General features: G+C 40.6%; 2 protein-coding genes across 2 annotated transcripts; one reads left to right on the top strand and one right to left on the bottom strand.

The window, feature by feature from the left end:
• The first annotated feature begins 1562 nt into the window (after positions 1 to 1562).
• Positions 1563 to 11836, top strand: LOC146328535 (protein FAM222B-like). Its single transcript, XM_084717577.1, has 3 exons — positions 1563 to 1709; positions 4483 to 4610; positions 6323 to 11836. The coding sequence occupies exons 2-3, from the start codon at positions 4529 to 4531 to the stop codon at positions 8341 to 8343; spliced, it is 2103 nt and encodes a 700-aa protein (XP_084573703.1). The 5' UTR covers positions 1563 to 1709; positions 4483 to 4528; the 3' UTR covers positions 8344 to 11836.
• Positions 11837 to 11924: 88 nt separating this feature from the next.
• LOC146328534 (transient receptor potential cation channel subfamily V member 1-like) lies at positions 11925 to 23220 on the bottom strand. The gene is made up of 15 exons (XM_084717576.1): positions 22946 to 23220; positions 22420 to 22571; positions 21916 to 22068; positions 19923 to 20060; positions 19521 to 19825; positions 19077 to 19253; positions 17318 to 17473; positions 17130 to 17225; positions 16983 to 17053; positions 16723 to 16888; positions 16574 to 16640; positions 16149 to 16483; positions 14430 to 14554; positions 13053 to 13159; positions 11925 to 12966 (listed from the first exon to the last, which is right to left on the bottom strand). Exons 1-15 carry the CDS (start codon positions 23083 to 23085, stop codon positions 12887 to 12889), a joined length of 2268 nt encoding a protein of 755 aa, XP_084573702.1. The 5' UTR covers positions 23086 to 23220; the 3' UTR covers positions 11925 to 12886.
• Between the last annotated feature and the right edge of the window lie 1244 nt (positions 23221 to 24464).

The following is a 24464-nucleotide window of genomic DNA, read 5'->3' as shown; positions in this document are numbered from 1 at the left end:
TCAGAGAAAACACACTTTCTGTTCAATGTTTGTCTACACTGATTTGTTTTAATAACTAACATCAAATATAGAAGGATGTTTTAGAAGAGTTCTTTAATTTATGAAGCAATGCAAACTACACGAAACCTAAACTAGCGTGACAGTGATGTTTAGTTTGAACCTCATGTTTCAAGAAAGTGAAACAACAAATAGAGTGGTACAGTAGTTTTATTTTTAATTGAAGAAACAGCCTGTATGGGCATACTGACACAGACTTCACAAAAGACTGTTATTATTGTTACTGATAGAGTTTTTGTGTTCATCCGCGGTTGATTTATGTTTGTATCATTCTTTGCTAATGTAGTAACTTGACAAATACTGTGACCATATTGATTTGTTTCGCTTTAAATGTGTCCACTCCAGTGTATATATGAAATTTGTGTTATATTCCTAATGTTATTTACATGTACACATTCACTGTCTGTCTCAAATGTCCATGAGTTCCTGTATGCTCTTACTGCATGTCATCTGTCTGTACTCAGAATAATCAGTTCACTCTTAGCTAATTGTCATTCAAATAAATCAAAATGCCATAATTTATTTCTTAAATTTTTTTTTGGCCATTTACTGTTCTGCAAAGTTTATTTAAAGACATTGCAAAACTCTAATAATTTTTACTCTGACTCCTGGGTCACCACTTTGTTCAAGGCAGCGTGATGTACAATGACACATATATAGTTAAAGCTCTTAACAGAAAATAAAACTAGATTTCAGTCAATCCCTCTTTTCTCTCCGTTTTTGTAGATGCTGGTTAGAGATGTTATCTTGGTGTCGGTTACTATCAGTTATTTAGGTCATTTTATAATTTTTGTTATACTTGTAAAAGGCACAAGACCAGTTTTATTATAATGTGTTAATGAGTTACATTCACTTCTTTGAAGAGCAAAAGGTCCTGGTCTGATGGAAGAATCTCAGGCTTCATTTTGTCTCTATCATTTTCATAAGCAATATAGTGAATTTACTCAAGTACTATAACATAATACAATACTAATAGGCTATTCTGCATGAGGAGTGGACTACTCTTTTATAAAGTTTAAGTACATTTTTGGTACCAAAGCTTCTCTGCTTTTAAGTTAAAATTTAAATACAACCTTTTTTGTGTGTTTTATGTGTAATATAATATTTTATAACATAATTTAATATTTTTTATAACTTTTCTGCCAATATGTTGAAAAAATTACAACAGCAAAAATTATTTAAGTAATTAGAATCAGAAGCTTTCTTGAAATGATGACTCAGTATCTCAAAAATAATTAGAACCTTTCTCAAAATGAGTTAGTATCACAAAATAATGAGCAACTTTCTCAAAATATTTAATTAGTAACTGAAAATAATGAGAAACCTTGTACTATGTCTTATTTTAGAAAGTCTCTCATTATTTTGAGATGCCAACTCATTATTTTGAGAAAATTAGTCATTATAATGACAGGATCTTTTCTCCCTCTGTCACGTTGGTGGAAATTTGCCACTATAAAACAGGCGTTTGCCGCTGATGCCTAAATGCAGAACCGGGGGTCCTTTTTTGTGCGCATGCGCGACAAATGTTGCTGCCGTAGCCGGACAGCAGCACGGAGAATCAACACACTGGGGATGGTCTCTTCATTTTTAAAAACAATATCGACGTTATCTCTCCACAAAATGAAGTTTCCTTACTCGTAGATTCGTGAGGAGTAAGTATTATCCTCTTTAATACGCGTCGCTTCCGTGTTTTTCGTCAATGAAAAGCTAAAGTTTGCTAACCAGCTGGCCTGGTCACAATAAGCACAAAGAAGCTCCTTATTTATTGTGGTGCTTGACTCGAGGTAACCTATTGAACGATGTAATTTCACCATTTTTGGTTTCCACTAAGGGAGATATGTGGCGCTGCACTCAGTACAGGCTGTTTTTGCTTGCTGAAATAGTCCAGCTACATTTATTAGACCGTTACTAACGTCAGCTAGCTGTTTTAAACTACAGCAGATTAAGGCTGGATTGCTAGACAGATGGCTAACGTTACCTAGCTACAGACGGGCTGTCTGAAAGTTAACCTAGCCCACTATAAACTGTATCATCAAGCATGTAATTCGACACTTTTATAAACATCTGACAAAGGTTAATTTAGGCGTTAGCAGAGGACGATGCCGTAGCTCCACACGGTAAATGTGACCTGTGTCTGTAGAAAAGGTCACATTATCCAGTCTGCATTAATGAAGATCCTCTTTTCCTTTCGTGCTTCCATCAGCACTCACTCCACTGCGTCATCCTGTGGGATTAAGAGGTTAAAAAGGTGGACCAAAGTCAGTATAGATGCATGCGTCTTGTAGCTAAAGTTTTTTTTTTTTTTTTTAACTTTAGATCAAGTAGAAAAGCTAGGTCTCTTATTGAATACATCCTTTCACAAATCGATGTTTTACCATGCCCAAGACAACACTATTTCTCAGCAATAAATCCAATCTAAAATCCTTTTAGGAATTCGGTCATTCAGATTGTACCATGACAAGTCAGTCAAGTATTTGTACGGTGGAAGTGAACAAGTGATGAATCATAAACTGTCTGCACATGTATGATGAATCTGCAAAATGATGTGACTAGTAAATCATATGAAAACGTAATTACCCAAGAGATCTCCTCCCAGTCTCTTTCAATGGAAGATTCAAGGAATAAAATCTACTCTAGGGTTGCAACCAAGGATTAATTTTTATTTTCCTTTACTCTGTCACTGTATGCTGTGGGTATTGGCTCATGGAGGCTAGGATGTTTGCTTAAACTCTCCTTTATGTCCTTGTTGTGAACACTGCTTCTTTGTATAACACCTCTGATATAACCTAACAACATGTTTCAGTAGGCGACCGCTGTTGCAAAGGCCCAAGGCACATCACTAAAGCTAAAACAATTAGATGAGTCATTCGAAAATAAACTCTGATGATTGATCTATTGATTCAAAGGTCTGACATGTAAGATTTACAGGGATTTATTGGCAGAATATGGCAGAAATGAAATATAATATTCCTCAGTACGTTTTCATTAGTATATCTAACTGAAAATAAGAATCGTGTTTTTGTTACCTTGGAATGAGCTCTTTATATATCATTTTTCAAGCCAAATATTCCCTAGTTCAAGCCCCTAAGTTCCGATGACATGATGTCTCATTAGATAGTAAATTGAATACCTTTGGGTTTTGGACTGTTGGTCAGGAACTTTTCACTATTTCCTGACATTTTATGGACTATTAGAGTAATTAGATAAAGATCCAGTGTGTAAGATTTAAGGGGATGTATTGGCAAAAATAAAAAAATATATATTATAAAAATAAAAATGTGTTACCTTAGAAAGAGCCAAATACAGCTACAGAGGGAGCAAGTCCTCTTCCATGGATGCTGCCATGTTGCACTCTCATGTCTCTAGAGTTTCCCAAAACAGACAAACCAAACACTGGCTCTAGATATGGCCCTCTGTGTTTTTATTTATTTATTTTCCTTGTGAGGTTTGCAGCTACCATAGATTCTCCTAACTGCTTGGAAGCGGAGGGTGAGGTGCACATGTCTGCATTCTGCAAGCTCACCACTAGATACAGCAAAATCTTACACACTTGTCCTTTTAATTGTGAAAATAATTGACAGAATTAATTGTTAATGAAAATAATAGTTAGCTGCAGCCCCACTATGGACTTTGTCTCCCACCTCTTCCATTGATCTTAATCTCCTGTCCTAATGTTTTTCAAAATTAAAAACAAAATGATTCTTGTGCAGGCAGTGACACGGCCTTATTGACCTACTCCAAGTCTGACCAGTAATTATAATTTCTTATGGTTTACTCATACATCATTTTGCAGATTCATCATCGATTTTCAGACAGTGCATGATTCATCATTAGTTCACAGCCGCTGTTGAAATACCTGAAGTTGACTTGTTATTGTGGGGCAATCTTCATAATACAGTAATTGTGTAGAAGGTTTATGGACTAAGCTTTTTGTAAGCTGAACTGCTGTCTTGGACATGTACAGCTCTTCTTAGTGTAAGCAGGTATTCAACACAGAGACCAGCTTTTCTACATACAAATGCATTTAGACAAATGCTTCAATTCTGATTCAGCTTTCACAATGTAACCTACATGTTCAGCGGAGGAAATTGTGGTCTATTTATTTATTTTATTTATTTTTTCTTGCTGTGTGTGAGTTTGAAGAAGAAGATAGCTGTTTGGCTTGCAGCCTGCCGCCATGCTGCGCCTGTGTGCTATTCTGTTCAGGGAGAAAAAAACATCTTTTTCCATCTCCATCTCAGCTCTTTGCTCGCTGCAGGGTGTACACCGCCTGCTTTTACAGAACCATGATGTCAGTTTATTACAAGCTGCCATTTGCAAAAGGTCAAACTGTACTGGATGTGAAAATAGGCGATAGCGAAGTCATTTCACACCAACGTAAGTGTCTGTCAGCGGCTGACTTGCGCCTGCTCTGTTTCTCCCCAGTATGGTGAGGAGGAGGTGTCCCATGCTGCATTAGTGGAATAGTGACATGCTGGCCTGTCTGCCAGCATCAGGTGACCCTACCATCAGACTTCTCTCCCGCACGCAGATGAACACTGGACTTCAGAAATGTAAGTGCTTTCCTCCACCATGTAGTGGTTCTGTTTCCTTTGAAATGACTCATTTCCTTGTTCAGTGTTAGGGATCATACAATTTGTTGATGTTGCTATTTTATGCACAGTTTAAATGCATGATATGCTAAAATTTACATGACAAGAAAGTGTCGTTATTACAGACTCCAAAAACCATATAGTGGTGAATAGTCAAGAGCAATGTAATTAATTATTCTCATCAACAAATTTTTTGTGCAAGGTTGGTAAAACTATAGCTCAACAACATACTTGATCCTGGCTTTACAAGTTGAACAGTTGAAATAATGTTTATAGGGCTGCAACTAGTGATTGTCTTCATTATTGATTAATCAGTCAGAAAAATGTTGGTCACTGTTTCCTAAAGTCCAAGATGACATCTTCAAATGTCTTGTTTTGTCCACAGCCGAAAGATATTCAGTTTACTGTCAGAGCGAACCAAAGAAAGCAGAAATATTTACATTTAAGAAGCTGAAATCAGAGAATTTGGACCTTTTTCCTCTAAAAAATTACTCAAGCCAATTCATGGATTATCAAAATAGTGGGCGATTAATTTGATAATTGATTTGTAATTTATTAATCATTGCAGCTCTACATGTTTATTTTATTTTGTTACTAAAAGTCTTGAGTCTTGTGCCAGCTTTGCACTCCAGCGCATAATTAAAAGCACCATGCATTTCATGCATAATATAATGGAGGTGAAGTGAGTTTTTGTTGTCTATAAAATGACCTGTTAGCATCACTGACTAACAGGTCAAAAATGTTTTGGAATTGGTTCAGTAGATCACCTCAACTGCCAACCATGAAATGGGCTGCAGTGCCTGCAACTTTATCCTTGTGCCCGTCAACGTTAGTTGAATTAATGTGTTAAAAACACCAAAGTCACACAAACAGATGAACGAATCAAGGCAGCAGTAGCCCAGCAACTCTCTGTCTGAAAAAGTCTATCTCTGCAGGGTTCCTTTCCCAAATTAGACACTTATGATAACAATCTAAGTCTGTGAGTGGCAAAAACAAGCACTTTTAGTGGCCATGTGCTGACAGGTGCATTTGCCTCCAAGGATTACATTGCAGCCCGTTTTGTGGCTGCCATCTGAGGTGATCTACTGGACCGGTTCCAAAACCTCTCAGTCATTTAGACCCCCAAATTTGTAAAAAAAAAACAAAACAAAAAAAAAAACATAGGGCCTAGGTCTAGAAATACCAGCTCAGACCATGTTCACAGCAGCCATTTTGTCATGAATAACAGTGTGACCATAGGGGTTAAAAATGATACTGAGCTTCTGTTCCACTCAGGTTAAAGAGAATCAGGGTGCTGCTAATTGTGCATGCTGACTCACTGGAGAGTAGGGCTGAGTATCAGTACTTGATACCTTTTAAGTTATTTTAAATGATACCCAGCCTTACTGATAAGGCACTGCTACACTAAATGGAACATAACCTTAATGAGTATCATTGCTAACACTTGTGTTTACCCTGGTTCATATCAATATGGCTGCCATGAAAAAGGCCTTTAATAGAGGGCTGTAAGAGATAAAGCTACAGTGAAGCTCGCGCTGCAGTACATTTTATTCCCATGCTGCTTTCTGTCACACAGTGTGGCGTTAATGTACATTTCAGTATACAGTGTTGCGATGTATTGTCAGTGTGCTTTGCTGGGCATTTCTGGTTCACTGACCTTCTACACATTGCAGGGGAAACTACACAGAAGATGAGATCTGCCAGCTATCCAACCCCAGCAGAGTTGGATGCCTATGCTAAGAAAGTTGCCAACAACCCTCTGACCATCCAGATCTTCCCCAACAGTGTCAAAGTACCTCAAAGGAAGCACATTCGCCGCACAGTCAACGGGCTTGACACGTCCTCGTCCAGCCAGCGCCACAGTCCCTACCCCTCTCAGGTCAGCTCCAGTAGGGGCCTGCTGGCTGTCCTCCGTGCGCCTGCCAAAGGCATCATCAAAGAGTCGGACGGCAGCCGCGTCCGACAGCTTCATAAGACCGTCATGAACCCTCACAGCGGGCCGTACGCCACTCAAAGCACTTTAAATCTTCCTCAACCTGCTCCTCACCTACAAGGCCCGTCTCAGCCGGCGGCCCAGGCTGCCCAGAAGCAGGGCATGGTTCATCCACAGGCACTACAGCAACAGCAAAGCATGACTCACCCAATGACTTTACAGCAGCCTCAAACCATGCCTCACCCACAGGCTTTACAGCAGAGGAGTGTGGCTCATGCACAGGCTCTGCAGCGGCAGCAGAGCTTGTCACAGGTTCAGACTTCACAGCAGCAAAGGTTGGCTCACCCACAGGGCATCCAGAGGCAGCAGAGCCTGCCTCACACCCAACCTCTGCAGCAACAGCAGGGCCAGTCCTGTCCACCGGTCGTACCGCAGCAGCATCTTTCTCATCTGCAGACACTAAAGCATCAACCGGCTCCTCCGCAAGCTTTACTTGCACAACAAGGAGTGACTCAGGATCTGCGCCACATGTCTGATGGAGCTCAGCTTCCGAACCTGCAGCACACACAGGGGCTCGTCAGTTCACAGCCCCTTCCCCAGGCTGTGGGTGCAGGACCTCCCACCATGCCTAATAGCCTCCAGCAGCCCCCACCGGGGGCATATGGGCCCCGTAAGCTCCCTGACGCAGACGCCCCACCAAATGTAACTGTATCTACCTCCACCATCCCACTGTCCATGGCAGCCAGCCTGCATCAGAACCGGCCCGGTGACTTGAGCAGCATTGTGCACCAAATCAACCAGTTGTGCCAGGCACGGGCTGGCATGGGCACCACCTCAGTCTGTGAGGGCCAGATCGCAAACCCCAGCCCCATCAGCCGCAACCTGCTGATCAACGCCAGCTCAAGGGTGTCCTCTCACCACCCGGCACTGGGCTCTGTGCCCAGCTGCCTCATGGTGGGACCCCCGGACAAAGCTACAGCTCAGACTCCCAGTGCTGCTCTCCATTCACAGCCCAACATAGCTGCTACTAATAACATACCTGCCTTTCACACAGACCCAGAGAAGGTACACCTGCAGCAACAACAACAACAACAACAACAGCAGCTTCAGCACCATTTACATCAGCAGAAACAACAACAGCAACAGTTACAGCAACAACATTTACAACAACTACAGCAGTTGCAGCAGCAGCGCTCCTGGGCTCAGCATCAGCTGGCCCACATGCAGCAGCCTCCTGAGGGGGCTCATCCCTGCAAGAACCCCAGGATGGAGCCTCCAGCTGAGTGTGCTTTCCCCTCTCGAAACCTTAACTATCCCCACAAGCTACCTAACACTGCACAGTCCTTTCCTCTAAAACACCCTGCAGAGAAACCACGACCTTCATCACCTGTTAACTGCCCAGTAGGTTCTATGCCTTACATTAATGGCCACTACATGCAGCCACCATGGGGCAGCATCCCAGCCTCGGCAGGGAACAATGGATCTGGCCCTCAGGACCTCCCAGTGGCTTTCCAGGGGGGGCAGGCTGCTGCCTCCACAGACCGCATCCCAGGGGCAAAGTACCGGCCCGGGAAAGAGGGTCCTAGTGGCCAGGCCAAGTTGATGCAGAATGTGGATTTCTTGGGAGGGGACTTCCAGATGCCTGGCTTTCAGGAGCAGAACATAGATGTGATGGAGAAGATGCACAGGTCAGCCATGGGTCAAGTTCAGGAGCCTAACAACAGCGGAGGCGTCCTCACTCATCACCCAGGCTACCGTTAAAGCGTGCGCTTATCCCCCCCTCAGTGTGTTTTGAGTTTTTCTCAACAGCTACTTTCAGCTTCTGTGGTTTATTCTTTAAGATCTTGCAAGTGATCAATTACATTTTATTGCTTCACAGCTTGATTTGTAGACCCACCAGGTTGTGATGTTTCAAAGTATTCCTCAGGTCTTAAGCCATGTCGTACCTTTGTTGCAGATGAAGGGTTTTTGAGATTGTTGTCCACTGTTGAGTAGAATTCCTCTTTTCATCACTGGCATGGACGTGCTGCTCTTTGTTCATGTATATATGGTGTTCTAAAATATTCATTTGCAGCTGAGAATATGCTTGCCATATGATTGTCACAGTGCTTTTCCTAGGTTGACATGGAACAACTCAACTTTTTCAGCATTTGTGGCCTTACAACTGCCCAAAGGCAAGATTTAGGATGTCCTTGTGAAATGTTTTTATTTGAAATTATTTATCCTCTTAACAGGTTTGTGATCCATTTAAACAAGAAGGTTACATGTATATGCAATTAACAAGACTGTTGATAAGGTTTTTGTCCCAGGAGCTCCCACCCATAGAGGAGGCGTACACTTGTTGATGGGCTTTAGTGAGAGCCGCAACTCCTTTTATCAGGAATACAACATGGCTTCTGAACTGTACCGCGAGAGGTCCAGGTAGTGTGCAAAAATGGCTAACTATCACTGTTAAGCAGAGTTCTAGTTAAAAATAAGACAAAGCCAGCACTAGCAAAAACAGTAACATTCTCCATTTCCGAGATTCTTGTAGTTTCTTGAGTTGCGAGTAGTTTTTCTTATGTTTGGGAAGTCTAAAGTGCTCTCGTGTGTAATATTTTAAGAATTGCTTTTGAAGTAGTTATTCTTTTATTTGTCATTTTTTTTGTAGATGGTCCTACTTGAACTGTAGAAATTACTTTTTAAATGTTAATGCTTAACATTTGGCAAAAGGAGCAGAAACTCCATTAGCCCCTATTTGTCTATATAGCTAATGTGAAACAGAATGGCATCCCATTAATACTAAAATGGCATATGTATGTCAGTATGTGAAAAGCAAATTGATCACTTGCAAGCCTGCAAGTACTTCAAATAATGCAAGCTGGGAAAATGCTTCATTTCCCCTCCTCCCAAGACATTTCCTCACCACTTTACTACTGTAATACAAGTGAACTGACGTGGTGGTGTGGACATTATCTGTGTGGCGTGTGGTGGGCTGTTCATCTGCTAATCACTGGCCTTACCCTGTGTTGTATTTCTGCTACCTATAAAGAAAAAAACAGTTAAGAACATTTAATGCAGGTTATGTTTTGCTAGATGTTTCTAGCATGAAGCTCTGGACCCATTTTCTTCCTCTAGTCCTTTTTTCGGGTTGATGTTGTCTGGGCATAAACTGCTCCGCTAGCCTCAAGCCTTCTGGAAAAAGCCTTAAATGTCACAGTAGTTATCCTCTACTTAATACTTACCTTAACTGACTTTCTTTGCCGGGATCCCAACTTAAGTATGGCTTCATTGTGAGAAAGAGTAAGTTATTTTTTTTCTTTGGTTCTTTTGAAATCTGTTTAAACTGTTCTGTCAGATCATTGGGCAGTGTTAATGTGTATAGGCAGTGGGATTAGGTGATTGGGTTGCCTTAAATTGAAATATTAAGGTAATAACGCTACTCATACCTGTTGTTAAATCACCTGTCCCACTGTCTCAAATGTTGCCTATCTATCAAGGATTTAAGATGATTTTAAGAGTAAAATATGAATAGTATTTAGCAGAATTAATAGGTATGTAGAACAGGGCTGTAGCAGTTATTTTAAAGTATTTGGACTGTGTTTTAGTTGGTATACTTAATAAATATCCTTATATAGTTTAATTTATTTTTTTTTGGACCACTGCATCCTGAAGCCATAGGTGTTTTCACATTAGGTGCCATAGATGACACATTGACGCAGACAGCATAAACTGAATTGTCTGCACTCAGAGGCAAATAAGAGGTTTGCATCCATGCTTTAATCTGATGTCTTTCACAGCGCTGAGCATTTTTCTCTTCTCAGAATACAGTACAGGTCAAAAGGGAGAAAGAAAGGCAAGATGAAGTGTCATCTTCAGAGAAAGACAGCTGAGATGCAAGCCGTAGCTTTTCTGGATTTTTGGTCTTCATACTTGATGGCAGTTTTTATTTTTCTGGCTCTCATTTTTGATGTGCCTGCCCCTTGAAGCTGCTATTGACTTTAATCTTAACACACACTAGTATGATTTGTGTGTGCGTGTGTATGAATAGTAATGATGTATGGGCTTTATCAATGAAAATAAGTTCCTATATATGGGATGGGCGCAGGGCGAGAATTGCCACCACTCAAAATGCTGGTAAATATGGTGACGGCTATTCTACCAGCCATATTTGGAGATCACTCTAAATATATTATAAAAACTGACCAGTATTCAAAGTGGCAGGGTGATTCTCAGGAGTCTGACCCGGCGTGGCCTAAAGACGGACACCTTCCAGGCCTGTCTGGGTTTCTTAACTTTAAATCAACACTAAACAATTTGACAGACCTGCCCTGTTTATTTTGAACTGCCTCGTTTAACAGCCCGACATAGTCAGGTTCTACAGTTTCATATGAAGTGCCTCCACTGGGCTTAGTATGGAGAAGTGTGTGAATGGGTGCTTGCGTGTGTGTGTATGTTAAGCTTGGGTACTTGCACACAGGTGTGCACGCTGACAAAGGTGCACGAAGTTAATCTCTGATGGGGGACCAAGCTACTTAGTGTAACTACTGATACTGTGTCATGGACTGAAGTCCTGAAGTGTGCCACGATTCCTAGACACTGTCGGGATGTGTGAACTGTTTGCTGCTGACTCACTGACCAAAGTGACCAAGCGTCCCTCTCTGTAACCACCCCGGCCAAAAGCCTTGGCAAAGCTTGTGTTGGGAACTTTTCATGTTCTAACAGTAATAAGCAACAACCTGGTGACATAAAGGAGAGCTGCTGCCCTCATTTGGACGGTTAAAGAAAATCTTGTGAAGTAAACGTGTAAAGATGTGAAATGAGCATAAAAAAATCTAGAGAGAGTTGTTCCTGTCTGCACAGTACACCCCAATTAGTTTCGCCAAGATTCAGATGTTCCGACCAGAACCTTGTTTGTGTTGTGGTTCCATTTCACAATATTATTATCATGCAGAAACAGTACATATGTCAGAATGCACTGTAAGAATCTAATCTACTTAAGCACATTGTAGCTCACCGTTTGTGTGTCAGTCGACTCGGATGGCAATATTTATTGGGGCTCAGGTGTGAAACAACTCGCTGTAGATTTATTTTTGCTCCAATTAATGTGATTGTCTTTGATTATCAAAGACAGATCATGTTGTGAACGGTGGTGGAGGGGGGCTTACTTTCTCTACTTTGTGAAAATGTGATATTCCAGTTTTGCCTAACCTTCAGGAATAAAATGTCTTGCACAAACATTCCCCCTAACCAAAATAAAGTTTGCAAACACAAAGCTCTGATAAATGACTCTTTGTTATGTACAGTTCATACAGAAAGATGGTCAAGATCATGTAAGTTCTAAGTTCAAATTCTACTTGGTTTTAAATTAGACTTTAATTAAATACTTATTCTATGACCTAGTTACAAAACAAGGGAGTTAGAGTTTGTGTACATTAAAGGTATAATTAAGAGTTTCAGTCATTGTAGTTAATAACAGTGCAAATATTGTTTTGAAAGAAACTAGAACATAAAAAGGTGACAGCATACAACAACAACAACAAAAAAAAACTTTGGCTTGTAATGCTATTTACAAGTAATGTAATGTCTCTTTCCAGAAATCATGACCCGATTACTCAAGATCTACTCGTGGGCGTTGAGGTTACAGCTCAGTCGATCAGGACGCCATTAATGTCTGCATCCCGCTGTGTCACGAGTGTGAGCCTCTCGGCCAGGAGCAGATGCATGCTTCCTTTTGTGTGGTGAGTCGGTGTAGTGTAGTTCAGCAGAAAGAAAGTAGTTCCTACGTGAAACTGCTCAGAAGGTCTGTGGATTATGTTGAGTAACTGGGTCATGATTTCTGTAGAGCTGAGTGCCATCTAGTTCTAAAATGTTCAGAAGAAGGCAGGCGTCTCTCTAAAACTCTGCAACATAGACCAAAACAGTCTCAGTGGATAAATAGTATAGGCAAGAGGAAAATATGTGTTTGATTCGGTGGTGAACTGTACCTTTGAAGCCACTACAAGGAGTTTTTAACTGGCTATGAAACAACCTCAGTCTAATACTAGTGATGCCTCTGTATGACCTGCATAAGTTAACGAGACCATCAGAGAGAAGATTGGCTGATTCTATATTGTTAATATACAAATAGAGAAGGTATTACCTCAGCCAATTAAAAAGAAGTAGGTGGAGATTTCTATTTAGATAATGTTATTTTTGACATTATAGTTTGTGGTTATTATGATGGAAACATGACCACTTCTGTCCACAGGGGGCTCCAAAATCAACAAAATCTGAAAGTTCCTTGCAGTAGCTTTAAATTTTGGATCTTGACATGTTGATGGACCTAGGGCTCACTGGAGATCTGTGGTTGGCGTCGTCCGGCACGAATCCTCCCCAGGAATGGGCTGAAGCTCCACGGACTCCCTGAAAGATCGAATGGCAAGAGACTTTTCAGTAACAAGGAACAACAACAGAAAGTCTGTGTGTCTGTGTGTGGTCTGTCGCTCTACCAGGAGACGGCTCACTGGGCTGCGGCTTCATCATGTGATCCCCGGGGTCTTCCTCCTGGATCACGCCAAGATCTGACCGCCATTTTTTCCAGTTCATTTCCTCCACCCTGGAGTGGAAGAAGATTCTTTTGATCTTTTGATTAAACACTAGAAATGCTTGACACAACTATATCGTCGTAAAGTAATGTTGCAGCACAGGAGTCAGTTTAGCATAATTAAAAACAACAACAACAAACATTTCCCCCAGTTATCCAGTGGTATTCACTGTATTCTCTCTTTTTGGGGGGTGCTTTAAGAAAACAGAAATATTTCAAGTTCCCCTCCAGACATGTTTTTAAAAATAGACAGTGATTATTATTTTGTCTCACATTGGTTTCCCTCATTAAATTCTGGATCTGGCCTCATGTCCCACCCACCATGGCTACTTGGATGAGTGTTAACAGAGCAGTGAGCATCAAGATGGCTAACATTAGCAGAAATATCAAGGAGATTCAGCCAGACGCAGACTCAGGTGAGGAGTCTGGCGTGCACCAAAATCTACAACTAGCAGACATATCAGAGCGGTAAGTGTAGTTAACATCTGTAATTTGTTTGTTAGCCTGTTAGCTTTTAACTGACAGTGGTTGACACAGCTAATGCTGACTCTGCTCTCTGTACTGACAGGTCTGCTCTGTGCTGGAGGTTTCAGGTTTCTTCACAGTCATTTTCATACCAGACAGGCACTGGCTTCACCAAATCAATCTTGCCTGGAGTATGTTTGTTTTCTATCACATTTTTAAGGAACATTTCCCTCTTTTGTAGACTCATGTTAAAACACTTATGCAGGCACAAACTTTGCACAGATACAAGTCAGTATAGTCCAGATCAGACATTTTAGGGAACATAAACAGAAGAAAAACAGACTTTTGAGTGGAGAGGAACAGCAGAGTCTCCCTGTGGATAATCCACCGACTCTTCTGATAACTGGAACGATTTTCTACCAAATAAATGCTCCCCGTGCAAAATTGGTCTCTGTGAGATCTGTGGAGTTTCTTGGTGAAGCAGGCCAACCTTTCCGAAAACTTTAAATGTGATTTTTTTTCGTGCTCTGAGGAGCACAAATTCCCTCCCAACAACACAGCACAAAGGTGAAATAATTTGCATGATTACACACAACTACAGGTGAAAAAATGTTTTTTTTTTTTTTTGTAATCTGCGAGAATTGACCCTTTAAAGGAGTTTGCCAGTATTATGTGTGTGCTGGGTGTAAAATCATACTAGGACATAGTTTATAGAGTATAGTATACAGTAGGCATATGGAAATACAGACTAGTTTGTGCAACACCTGTGCAGACTTACAACAGAGCCTAATATCAGACACATCCAGTGATGGTTTACCTGAAAAATCTGCGATTTCCATCCCGCTCACTTCTGAGACACACAATCTTTGTCACTCCGGAGTACAGCTTATTTCTCAGGAACCTCGGCAGAGTCCTCTCCATGTCCAGAATTGTAAAAGCTCTCTGAGGATGTAGAACAAAATGTTAGTGGTTTACATGTAAAATAAAACAACTGTGTGTCTTCACACAACATAAATCACTTGCCATAATTTGTATGAATCATATTTCAATGCTCCTATTAGTAAAAGTATATATATGATATCCACTCTGTTTTCTAGGGTGGTTTAGCATCCTTCTGGCAAATGAAATCTAAATTTCTTGGGTTGGCTGTGGTGCTGCCACTAACTATTATTTTCATTGTTGATTAATTTGAAAAATGTCAACCAGTGTTTCACAGAGCCCAAGATGATGTCCTTAAATGTCTTGTTTTGCCAACAAGGAAATAATATGCAAATTACTGTCATAAAGGAGTAAAGAAACCAGAAAATATTCATATTTAAGATGCTATAATCAGAGGATTGAATGACTGTTTTTTTTCTCAAATAAATTACACGTTGGCAATTACTTAGTTGGCTCTACTAATATTCAGAAATCCTTAAAGCTTTTGCAACTATTCTGCCTTAAAATAATTTAATTCAAAATCACTTTAATGCTACACTGGCTGTAATGGGGTGAATGGTGTCTCTATCATTTCCATTCTGTGATCCATATGCCTTTTCTCGCACTATGTAACTTTGGTGGACATGCTACGAAAAGAGCATGATGCAGTAGTATTCTGTTCCACTGCATGGTATGACTCAACTTTACTCTCTCTTGGTACTTCTTTTTCCACTGCAGGTAGTACTCCCTAAATGCAGGCGGAGGTTTTGCGGGCTGCCATTATTTGAGTGAATAAGAAAATCTGTGATCACTACTGATGGTAGTTTGGTCTTTTAAAAATGCAGACTTTGTGTAGGGCGTCCCATGTTGCACAACCAATCAGTGTCACATTTGAGTTTTGGCTTAGCTTGTGTTGAGCCGTATCATGCAGTGGCTCCAGTCGTACCAGAACTGGAGTGCGAACTAGCAGACAGTGTAACTGGACTCAGCCTCTGCGCATATCATGGCAAAGGCAAAGAGACCAAAGACGACACTGATGTAGGAAGCTAAGAGGAGATAAAGAGAATCACTGAACAAGAATCCAGACAAGATATAGAGGTGGACTGGTTCTTAGTTGTTATTAAAAAAGGCTGCAAGACAGGCAACAAGCTGGTCTTTTTGTTGTTGTGTTGTGTTGTTGCACTTGCTTGATGTCTGGTTGTATTAGGCCGGAGATATACTTGCTGTTTAACCATGCGTTTGCGTTCGCGTATGCGTCGCGTTAATTTCTGAGGACGCGCACAACCATCGCTCCAAATGGACGCAGGATACGCGAGGCAGCCATGAAGCGTAGGGATGCGTAGGGGTGCGTATGCGAACGCGTAGTTTAAAGCAAGTATATCTCTGCCCTTAGGAAAGTTGTTGACTTGCTACTTGTATGACCGAGTGCAATATCCAAATCACACTCACACCTAAATCACACTTTTTTTGAAAAAAGTATTGGTATTGTAGTGCTGCAGAGATTTCCTGGCCTAAATATCTTGTTTTCCAGATGCAAGAAAAAATGTTTGCTGGGTAGAGACGAACATTAGCTGTTTGTGTACTGAAAGCAAGTTTCCAGAGTAGAACAGCCTCCCACCTGCAGGTTCCAGATGTTTTCACTTTCTTTGGAGATTCTTTCGACGGTGTTGCCCATCAGAGCGATGAGCATGTTGAGCAGCAGGATGTAAGTGAGGACTATGTACAAGATGAGCAGGATGTAGAAAACCTCCTTGTACTGAACGTGGTCAGTAAACTCCAGATCTCCCATTCCAATAGTGAACTTGAACAGTTCCAGTGTTGTAAAGCGGATGTCGTTGTAACTCGGCTTCTTGCACTTAAATGTCTCCATGCCAAAGCTCCTCCCACGTGCCCCTGTGCCATTGGCCAGTTTTTTAATAGCTGGGAAGGAGTCGTCTATGAGAGCAACAATAGCTACGATAAAGAGGAAAATTGTCAGAAGTCTTTACCTTGGAAAGCATTAGTCTTCATTGTGCATGCATTTGGAGTTCATGAAAGTCTTACCAGCAGAAAATCCAAAGAGTAAGACGCCATAGACACATAAAAACTGTAACAGATCACCCAGGATCATCTGAAAAAGAGGAACAGACCTTAAAACATGCAATCAATTTCTGATCAGCCAACTTTTCCTGGGACTTTTGATTAATTCTTACTCTCTCCATCATCACACTGTACACCCCCAGTTGTTTAGAGCCTCTTGAGTAGTAAAGGACATTGATCCAGGCGAGAGCCAGCGAGATCACAAGGAGGCCAACGTATTCCCTCCGTCCACAGCCGTACAAAACTGTGCAGATCAGAATCAGTGTTGCCTGCAGGAAGCTACGAATGCAAACAAAGTGGAGAGGTAATGATATTAAAATGTATCCTTCACAAGAGGTTTGGGAATAAAAAAAGATTTCATGGTAATACTTACAACAGAATGTCACTGAATCCGTCAGTGTAAAGAGCCTTGAATGTTGGAGGGTTCCTCTTGAAAATAGTTATCTGTAAAAGATGGATTAAGTTTGAATTTCCTTTAGACGCTTTGTGTGACTTACTGAGGTAGATTCCACTTTCTCACCGCTTTATAGAGGAACCACACCGCTCCAGCGACACTGATGAGCTCACCAAAGCAACGGAGGTAGTCAAGTGGGACATCTTCAATGGGAAATGGTGGCTGTGGGTCAAAAGATTAGGAGTCTTTGCTTAGCCTGCTGAAGTTGTCAAAACACGGTTTAAGTTAGAGAGCTTTTTTTTTTTTTGCCTTACCTGTCCTTCCTTTCTGTAGAAGGCCACAGTGGTGAAGATGATCAGGTACATCAGGTAAACCAAGAAGTTCATCAAGAATAACTTGGAAGCAAACCTGTCCCATTTATCCTGGAGAAGACTGCGAAGAGGCTCGATCTGCAGCATCTCAGGACGATTCTAAAGAAACGTTCACAGGTCGATTAAAACACAGTAAAATGTAATGGCAGGACATTAACTTATTCATGCACCATATTATCTGAGGCAGGAGGATGTTGTGTTGGACAACAGGAACACAAATTAATGTGTCCAGTACAGAGTTAGTAGTATACAGCTGTTAAAAAATCGTTATGATGTGCATGTATATATCTTAATGCTCAGGCACTGGATTAGCATTTGGTATCGGCTGATACGCAAAGTTCATGTGCTTCATTTACAAAAATATTTCTTAGATTTATACTTAGTCTTACGATAAGTTTTGACAATGTGCTTATGCTTGATTCCTAAAATATGCTGAGCATAAAAAACCTTGCTCCATGAAGGTTCTAAGAAGTCCATTTGTAACTTATGCATATGTGATCTATAAATCTCAAATTAACTTAAAATTGACCACACCTGCCCTACAGTCTGTGATTTCCCCTTATGTTCTACAGCATAAATGAGTGCTTAGTCAGGAATAGCTGGGGACCAAAAGAGAAAAGCAAACTTTTTCACAGCGATGGTAGAGGAGGCCAAAGACAGGCAACATGTATTACTCAGCAAACAAGAGTGCATTGCAATTAATCCCTCACACCGTTAATTGATTATTCCTAATGTTCACCAAAGGTTTGGATACATTTGCATGTCTACCTGCAAAACCCCTTCATAACAAGCAGGAAAATCACTTATGTCAAGTCTAGACTTTGCTTGGAGATGAGATCTTTTCCATGTCAAAGTAAGATTTCATAAATAACTACTTGACCGACTGCTTGTGATTTTTATCATTCTTAATTATTGAATTATTGAAATGGACTGCAAGTCTATCTAGGGCCCAGGCATCTGAATCAGTAACCGGACATACCAGATGGTTTGTTACACAGAACCATCTGGGAAGTTGTTCTTAGAGACTGTTTGGAAAAGGGCAAGCACTTTCAAAAAACACTTTGCAGGTGACTGGATGAATCATCTGTCTATCACGTCCAATACAGGCTTCATCACTTTCAACCAATCAGATCAAACTCTTGCTGAAGCTGGTCAGGAGAGGAGTGAAAATATCTTTTCCATCGAGATAAGCTTTTAGCGCTGTTCTTTGCGCTTCTTTCAAGAAAGAAAACTGTCCAGTTCTGATATAACTGATGCAATCACAATATTAACGCTAACCTCTTCAGGAGCCACCATTGTTTGTTTGAGACGAGTCATTTCCATAGCACACCTAAAACCACTGCCATAGCTGATAGTAGTTTGTCCAAGGATGCTGATTGGCTGCACCACTTTGGTGTGGACACAACTGGATAGCTTCAAGGATGGAAAGATGGATTCTTGCATGATCTTCCGAATCCAGCTGTGTTGTAAGCTAACTGAATTGGTATTGGGGAGGAAAAAAAGAGTGTCGGAACATCTCTATCTCTTACATACTGCACATGCCACCCAGGACTGTTCCTGTCAATGTTTAAAAGGCTTCACTGCGACCATGAGCATACCAACATACCAAAAAAAAACCACACTAGAGAAAAATGTAATTTTGTAGACCTTCATGTGCAGATCATCATAAGTTAAAATTGAATCAAAATAGATTATTTCTTACCGGGATTTCACTGCCGAAGATGACGATCTCCAACACAGAGTTTTCTTCATTGGTGTCGATGGAGCTCATGTCATAAAGTGAGGAGTGAACGGGTCCGTAGACCCATTCTTTAAACTTTCTGGACAGCGGCCTCATGTCCTCATCCGTGAATTCCCGATGTAACATATGCCTGAACAGCTGACCAATGAGAGAGCAGAAAAAAGATCTTATCTATCTAAAAGGTCTTATCTTGTGTGACAATGCAAGGAACCCTTTCATGCCTTGCACACATATGACAGGTTTACTCAGGTGGTGTTAATCTAGTATTAATGTGAACATTATAGTGATGTTATAAGGCAATGCATCCCATGACAAATACAACTGTTACATACTTGAGAAAGAAACTAAATCTGTATCTATATCTGAAAATAAACAATAAGACCTTCAAAAGAAAAATAGACCTACCCCAATCTTGCCAAGTTTGGCTGCTAACTTCAGAGGAGTCAACCCCTGATTGTTTTCAATTGCTTCCAACTTGACTTTTATTTTTTTCTCCAGTTTGTTGTGGTGAATAAGGATGTCATCATAGATCATTGCAATCATATCTGTGGTTTCTGTCGTATTGTCTGCTATGACCACCAAACTGTGCAAGACGGTGTTTCCCTCTGAGTCTTTGTCAGTCAGGTCAGCTCTTCTGTAAGGGTTTTCCATGAGGAAGGACACAATGTTGGGCTGGTTGGTGCAGGCAGCCAGTGATAAAGGAAGTTCTCCTATTGGAAACACACAAAGGTGAGATCGGAGATTGGCCATAAAACAACTCAGATCTAAAATGTAGCCTCTGGGTATTTTCAGGATATAATTACTCACCAAAATAAAAGCCCAGTCCTGCATTACGCTGGAAGAACTTCCCATTGGCTTTGGCTTGTACATCTGCTCCTTTCTGGACCAGCAGTTTCACGTGGTCAAAGCTCCGTCTCTCAATGGCGATGTGCAAGGCTGTCTGACCTATGACAAGTGTTTTATTGTGACAGGAAACAAGCTGTTAACGTTTTCTGCACTATGTTACTCTCTCAAGACTAAAGGTCCTTTCACACCTACCTCATTTGGTCTGGACTTTTGGACTTTCCAGTTTGATCTAAACCAACATCACAGGTATGAAACCAAACAACCAAAAGACATGGTCTCGATCTGGATCAAATTGAACCATGTTTCAGTGTGTTTCTACTGTGAAAACATCGTTTGGATGGTTTGAACTTTCGGACAGATTTTTCTGGCAGAAACGCACTGGCTGATGGCTGTGGAGCAGTGAGATGTAGCATCTTTGCTGTTGAAAAACGGCACGGCACATGGGTTCTGTTTCTATGATAACAATATCTTGATAATTCCCATGACCACCCCGGTTGCACAGTCTCGCATGGCCCCCTTAGTTTTTATTATCGATCAGACACATGCCCGTTTACAAAGAAGATGCAGCTGACGCAGGTAATGACGACAGTGGGTAGGTGTATCATGCATTTCTTAAGTATGCTTGCATGATTGCAATGTGAAACCAAAACTAACCGTTTAAGAATTTAGTGATATAAGTCTCATGTCAGATGCGATTCTAACGGACACTTCCAAAGGGCATTACCATCAGGGTTTGCCCCTGTCACCGTGACTAAGCCAATATTTGTAGACCACATATCTTATTAGATCTAAGCCCCTTTGTTTGTCCTGTGTTTGTGTTCATTCAGTCAGCTCCAGTCTCAGAATCCATTGGTTAGCATCTCACAATGATTAAGCTTCTGAGGCCAACAACCAAAATCTCAGGGCTAGCGAGCAGTTTTCTGGATGAAGCTGGGTATACACTGTGCAATTTTGGGCTGTCTCAAATAAAGGACGACTAAATGTGGCGATATCTTTGGCTGTTGTTTCAAAACAGTGGCCCTGCTTTACGTTTCACTTTGAGAGTGATTCAAAGATGGCCATTGTCACGGTCTTAACCTGAGACAAAAGTCTTGGAAGTCATCTCACAATGTGACTGCTGCTACGACCTACCTCTACTAACCAACCTATAGAAATGCAGCATGGAATGATACAATGATCTACGTGACACTGGCAAGAGAAAAACTCCCCTTCCTTCTTTTCCAGACACATAAATGCAACTATTGCAAGGACTTGATTACTGCTTAGCATCATTTTGTTGTATCTCTACAAGCAGCATAGATTGATGATGTGACTTGACGCACACTGATGATGTTTTATTGGCTTGCGTAGCAACTTGACAGTGAATGAAGTTGAAGGTTAGCTTCCATAAAATGATATCTGCACATGAATGCAGATTCATTTTTAAAGGAGCTGAGTGTGAACCAGACAGTAGCCAAGATGTTTCACCTTTTGATCTCCTCATAGACTGTTTGTCTGCATACAACCAAAGCCTGTTCAAACATGACTGGTCAACACTACTTGGACAACAAACAGAAGCCAGAAAGCCTCAGATTCCAAAATCTTATTCCTCATCTACAGATTCTGCATTCATTTGCAGATATCTGTTTATAAAGATTAATGCTGCACATTACTCAGATGGTTTGTACAATCAAGTTTCACCATGAGTGGGACTTTGTCTTGTTTAATGTACCCATATCTAAAGTTAAGTCACACTTAGGAAATCTTGAATATTTATATGATTACTTAACTCTACTTTTACATGTATTGTTTGTCTCCTCTTCACTGTTAAAGGAATTGTTCCTGCTTGTGCAACAGATCATCCATTTCCTCCACCAAAATCACAATTTTGCCTCAAATACCTTTACAGTCTACACAACATTTGACATTCTCTATCTTATCACAATTACTCATGACTCAGTTTTTTTTCACCTACCTTTGTAGCAAGGATCTTTGTAAGATGTGTTGATTAAATTTTCTAAGTCTCCAGTTTTCTCTGCTATGTCAAGGAGGACTTCAACGGTGTCATTTTTTCCATCTTTAAGGTTCAGCAAAGCTTTCAGGAGTGCAGTTTTCCCATTTGTTTGATCTGAAACAAAATTACAATTATTCTTTATTTCGCTGTAATATATTTATGGACCAAACAACAGAACATCATACTCCTTCTGTTTTACTGTTTATTATAAAGAATTACAGCTGTTACACGTGAAATGTAATTGATCTTATTAATTGCTTCTGACTTCTTCTCACCCTCAGTGCCACCTTTTCTAAACAAAGTAAAATCTCTTTAAGCCATCAGCAAACAGTCATGTTCCGCATGAACAAAATCCATCTCACTGCACAAACTAGCTGTACTGTTTCAAAGTAATATGTTCACAGATAACAGTAGGACCGTATCAGTTAAAAACAAGACACATAGAACTATTCCCTGAATACTTGCCTATAAATTCTGGGCTCGTAAGTTGCCTATCATTAACTCGCAGGTAGTCAAGCAGCCCCCTAAGTTGAGATGTGTCTCCCTGGGATGCTGCTTCAAAGATTCTCTCCCTGGTGAATGCTTCGCTGTAAATGTTGTCCACAGCAGCAAATTGTCTGAAATGTAGAAAATCATGCAGTTCAACATTTCCAAATATGCAATTCTTAAGTGTGTTTTACTCCTGCATCCCATAATTTTTCAATACTTTTTGCAAAGGACACTTTGTTAACACAATATTTGTTCATGAGTCTCCAGGGAAACGTGTCCGGAAACAAGCTGAAGCTTGTTTACCTGAAATCTGCCACCATGTCACCTGATACTCATCCGAGTCCCTACAGGCTCAAATGCAAATTTTTCTTAGCAGCTATGGAACCACACTGATTTCTGTGTTGAGATCTTGAGGTGTGGATCATTTAATAATTAAAAGTCACACTCATAACCTGTGGGAAAGAGAGGAAACACACAGTTCTTCCCCAGTAGGACCAGTTACCTAGATATTGAGACGTTGGTATCCATAGGCACAGGGATGATCTCTGGGTTGTCTTTTCCTAGGAGCCAATCCAGACTGTTCCCCTCCTCCTCTTGTCCTTTGTTTGGCTCTGCTCTCTCTGGTGGCTTTCCATTGTCCATCTTTTTTGTTGATAATGACCAGGTCTCGATCGTGTATGACCAGAGACTGTTTGTTTCGACTGGTAACTCATCAGCTATGATGAGCTACAACCGCACAGGTGTAGAATTGCAAAGGTCAGGGCCAGCTCTGAAGTGTAAAAGGTGTTTGTTACCTTGGTCACACTCCTCCCTTTCCCCACAGGGCAAACCTGTTGTTTGGTTAACAGCACCACCATACTGGCAGCAACATACTATTATTTCCACTTAAAACATATTAGGATGCTTGAGATCACAGCACACCTGCTGACTGCTTATCTTACAGTCTGATATTCTTCAATTTTTGCAACTTTTACTTCTCTGTGAAGTGAAAACTCGAAACCTCCAGGACACATAAAGAAATGTCGGGTCCAGCAGTTAAACATCTGAAACAAAAATATTTGTTTAATCAGTGATCCTTTTTTTTTTTTTTTTTTTTTAAGAAGGGAGAGGGACATGTAAAAAATAATTTAAGCAGCTTAATGAATGATTTGTTGCAAAAAACAGTATCAGACACATAAATATTCAAAGTAGAGTAATTGCATATGTCTTAAAATATAAATATTGTAACATTTTCATCCTAGTTTGTTCATATCCAGCCTTGTGGTTTTCCTTTAGTTTTTGTTTTTAGTGGATCTGTTTTCATAAAGCCATTTAAGATCATCATTATTATTATTATTTAAATATTTAGGTTGGATTTCCAGGGTTGGTAGTCCACTGTGTATTCATTATTGTGTATTTCACTAATGTTGCAGAGCCTCTCAGAGTTTAAAGTTGATTTGAGTGCAGTTAAAGAGACAGAGAGAAACTATAATATACAGAGTCAGAGACTGTATATTATGGGTAATCCAGTCTCTTCAGTCAGCGTGCAAATAGCGCAGGTTAACACTTTCAACATCGTGCTGTTCACACACCAAGTCTGATTTTGCATGCAGGTGATGTGCCACTCTTCCATTACCTTTTGCAGAGAGCAGATCCATAATCAGGTGCCCTTCATGGTTATAATAACCAAGTTGAACATGTGGTCAGTGTTGTGAAACGGTTGCACTTTGCTTTGCACGCATAAGTGTTATACTGTGTACAGTTGTTAAAGGTGTGGTGTTGTTTCAGTTTAACAAAACAGCAGCACAGTTAATTAAAAACACGTCACTGCTGTACTTAGTTCGATTCCAAAACTCCTGAAAGCTGCAAAAACTTGAGTTGCACAACAAATGGACTTCCACATTGGAACAGGTAATTTAATTCAAACTAATGTAATTGTGATATTATCTCATTCTGCAACCCCTTCTGCAAACCCGTGACAAAACAAATTAAAATGTCAATCATATACCAACAAAACTGCATGAACTATCCATCCTGTTCTA

Source organism: Lutjanus erythropterus, chromosome 4 (genome assembly GCF_056507025.1).
Source record: "Lutjanus erythropterus isolate fLutEry1 chromosome 4, fLutEry1.hap2, whole genome shotgun sequence".
Classification (NCBI taxonomy): domain Eukaryota; kingdom Metazoa; phylum Chordata; class Actinopteri; order Lutjaniformes; family Lutjanidae; genus Lutjanus; species Lutjanus erythropterus.
Note: the sequence above shows the minus strand (reverse complement) of the source record. Positions and strands in the feature narration are given on the sequence as shown.

Coding starts and splice junctions, on each gene's coding strand:
- LOC146328535 (XM_084717577.1), top strand. CDS start 4,529: ATGCTGGCCTGTCTGCCAGCATCAGGTGACCCTACCATCAGACTTCTC. Junction 4,611..6,322: donor GAACACTGGACTTCAGAAAT/GTAAGTGCTTTC, acceptor TACACATTGCAG/GGGAAACTACACAGAAGATG.
- LOC146328534 (XM_084717576.1), bottom strand. CDS start 23,085: ATGGACAATGGAAAGCCACCAGAGAGAGCAGAGCCAAACAAAGGACAA. Junction 20,061..21,915: donor CAAAGATCCTTGCTACAAAG/GTAGGTGAAAAA, acceptor CACTTGTCATAG/GTCAGACAGCCTTGCACATC. Junction 17,054..17,129: donor TGTGGTTCCTCTATAAAGCG/GTGAGAAAGTGG, acceptor CATCTTTTACAG/ATAACTATTTTCAAGAGGAA.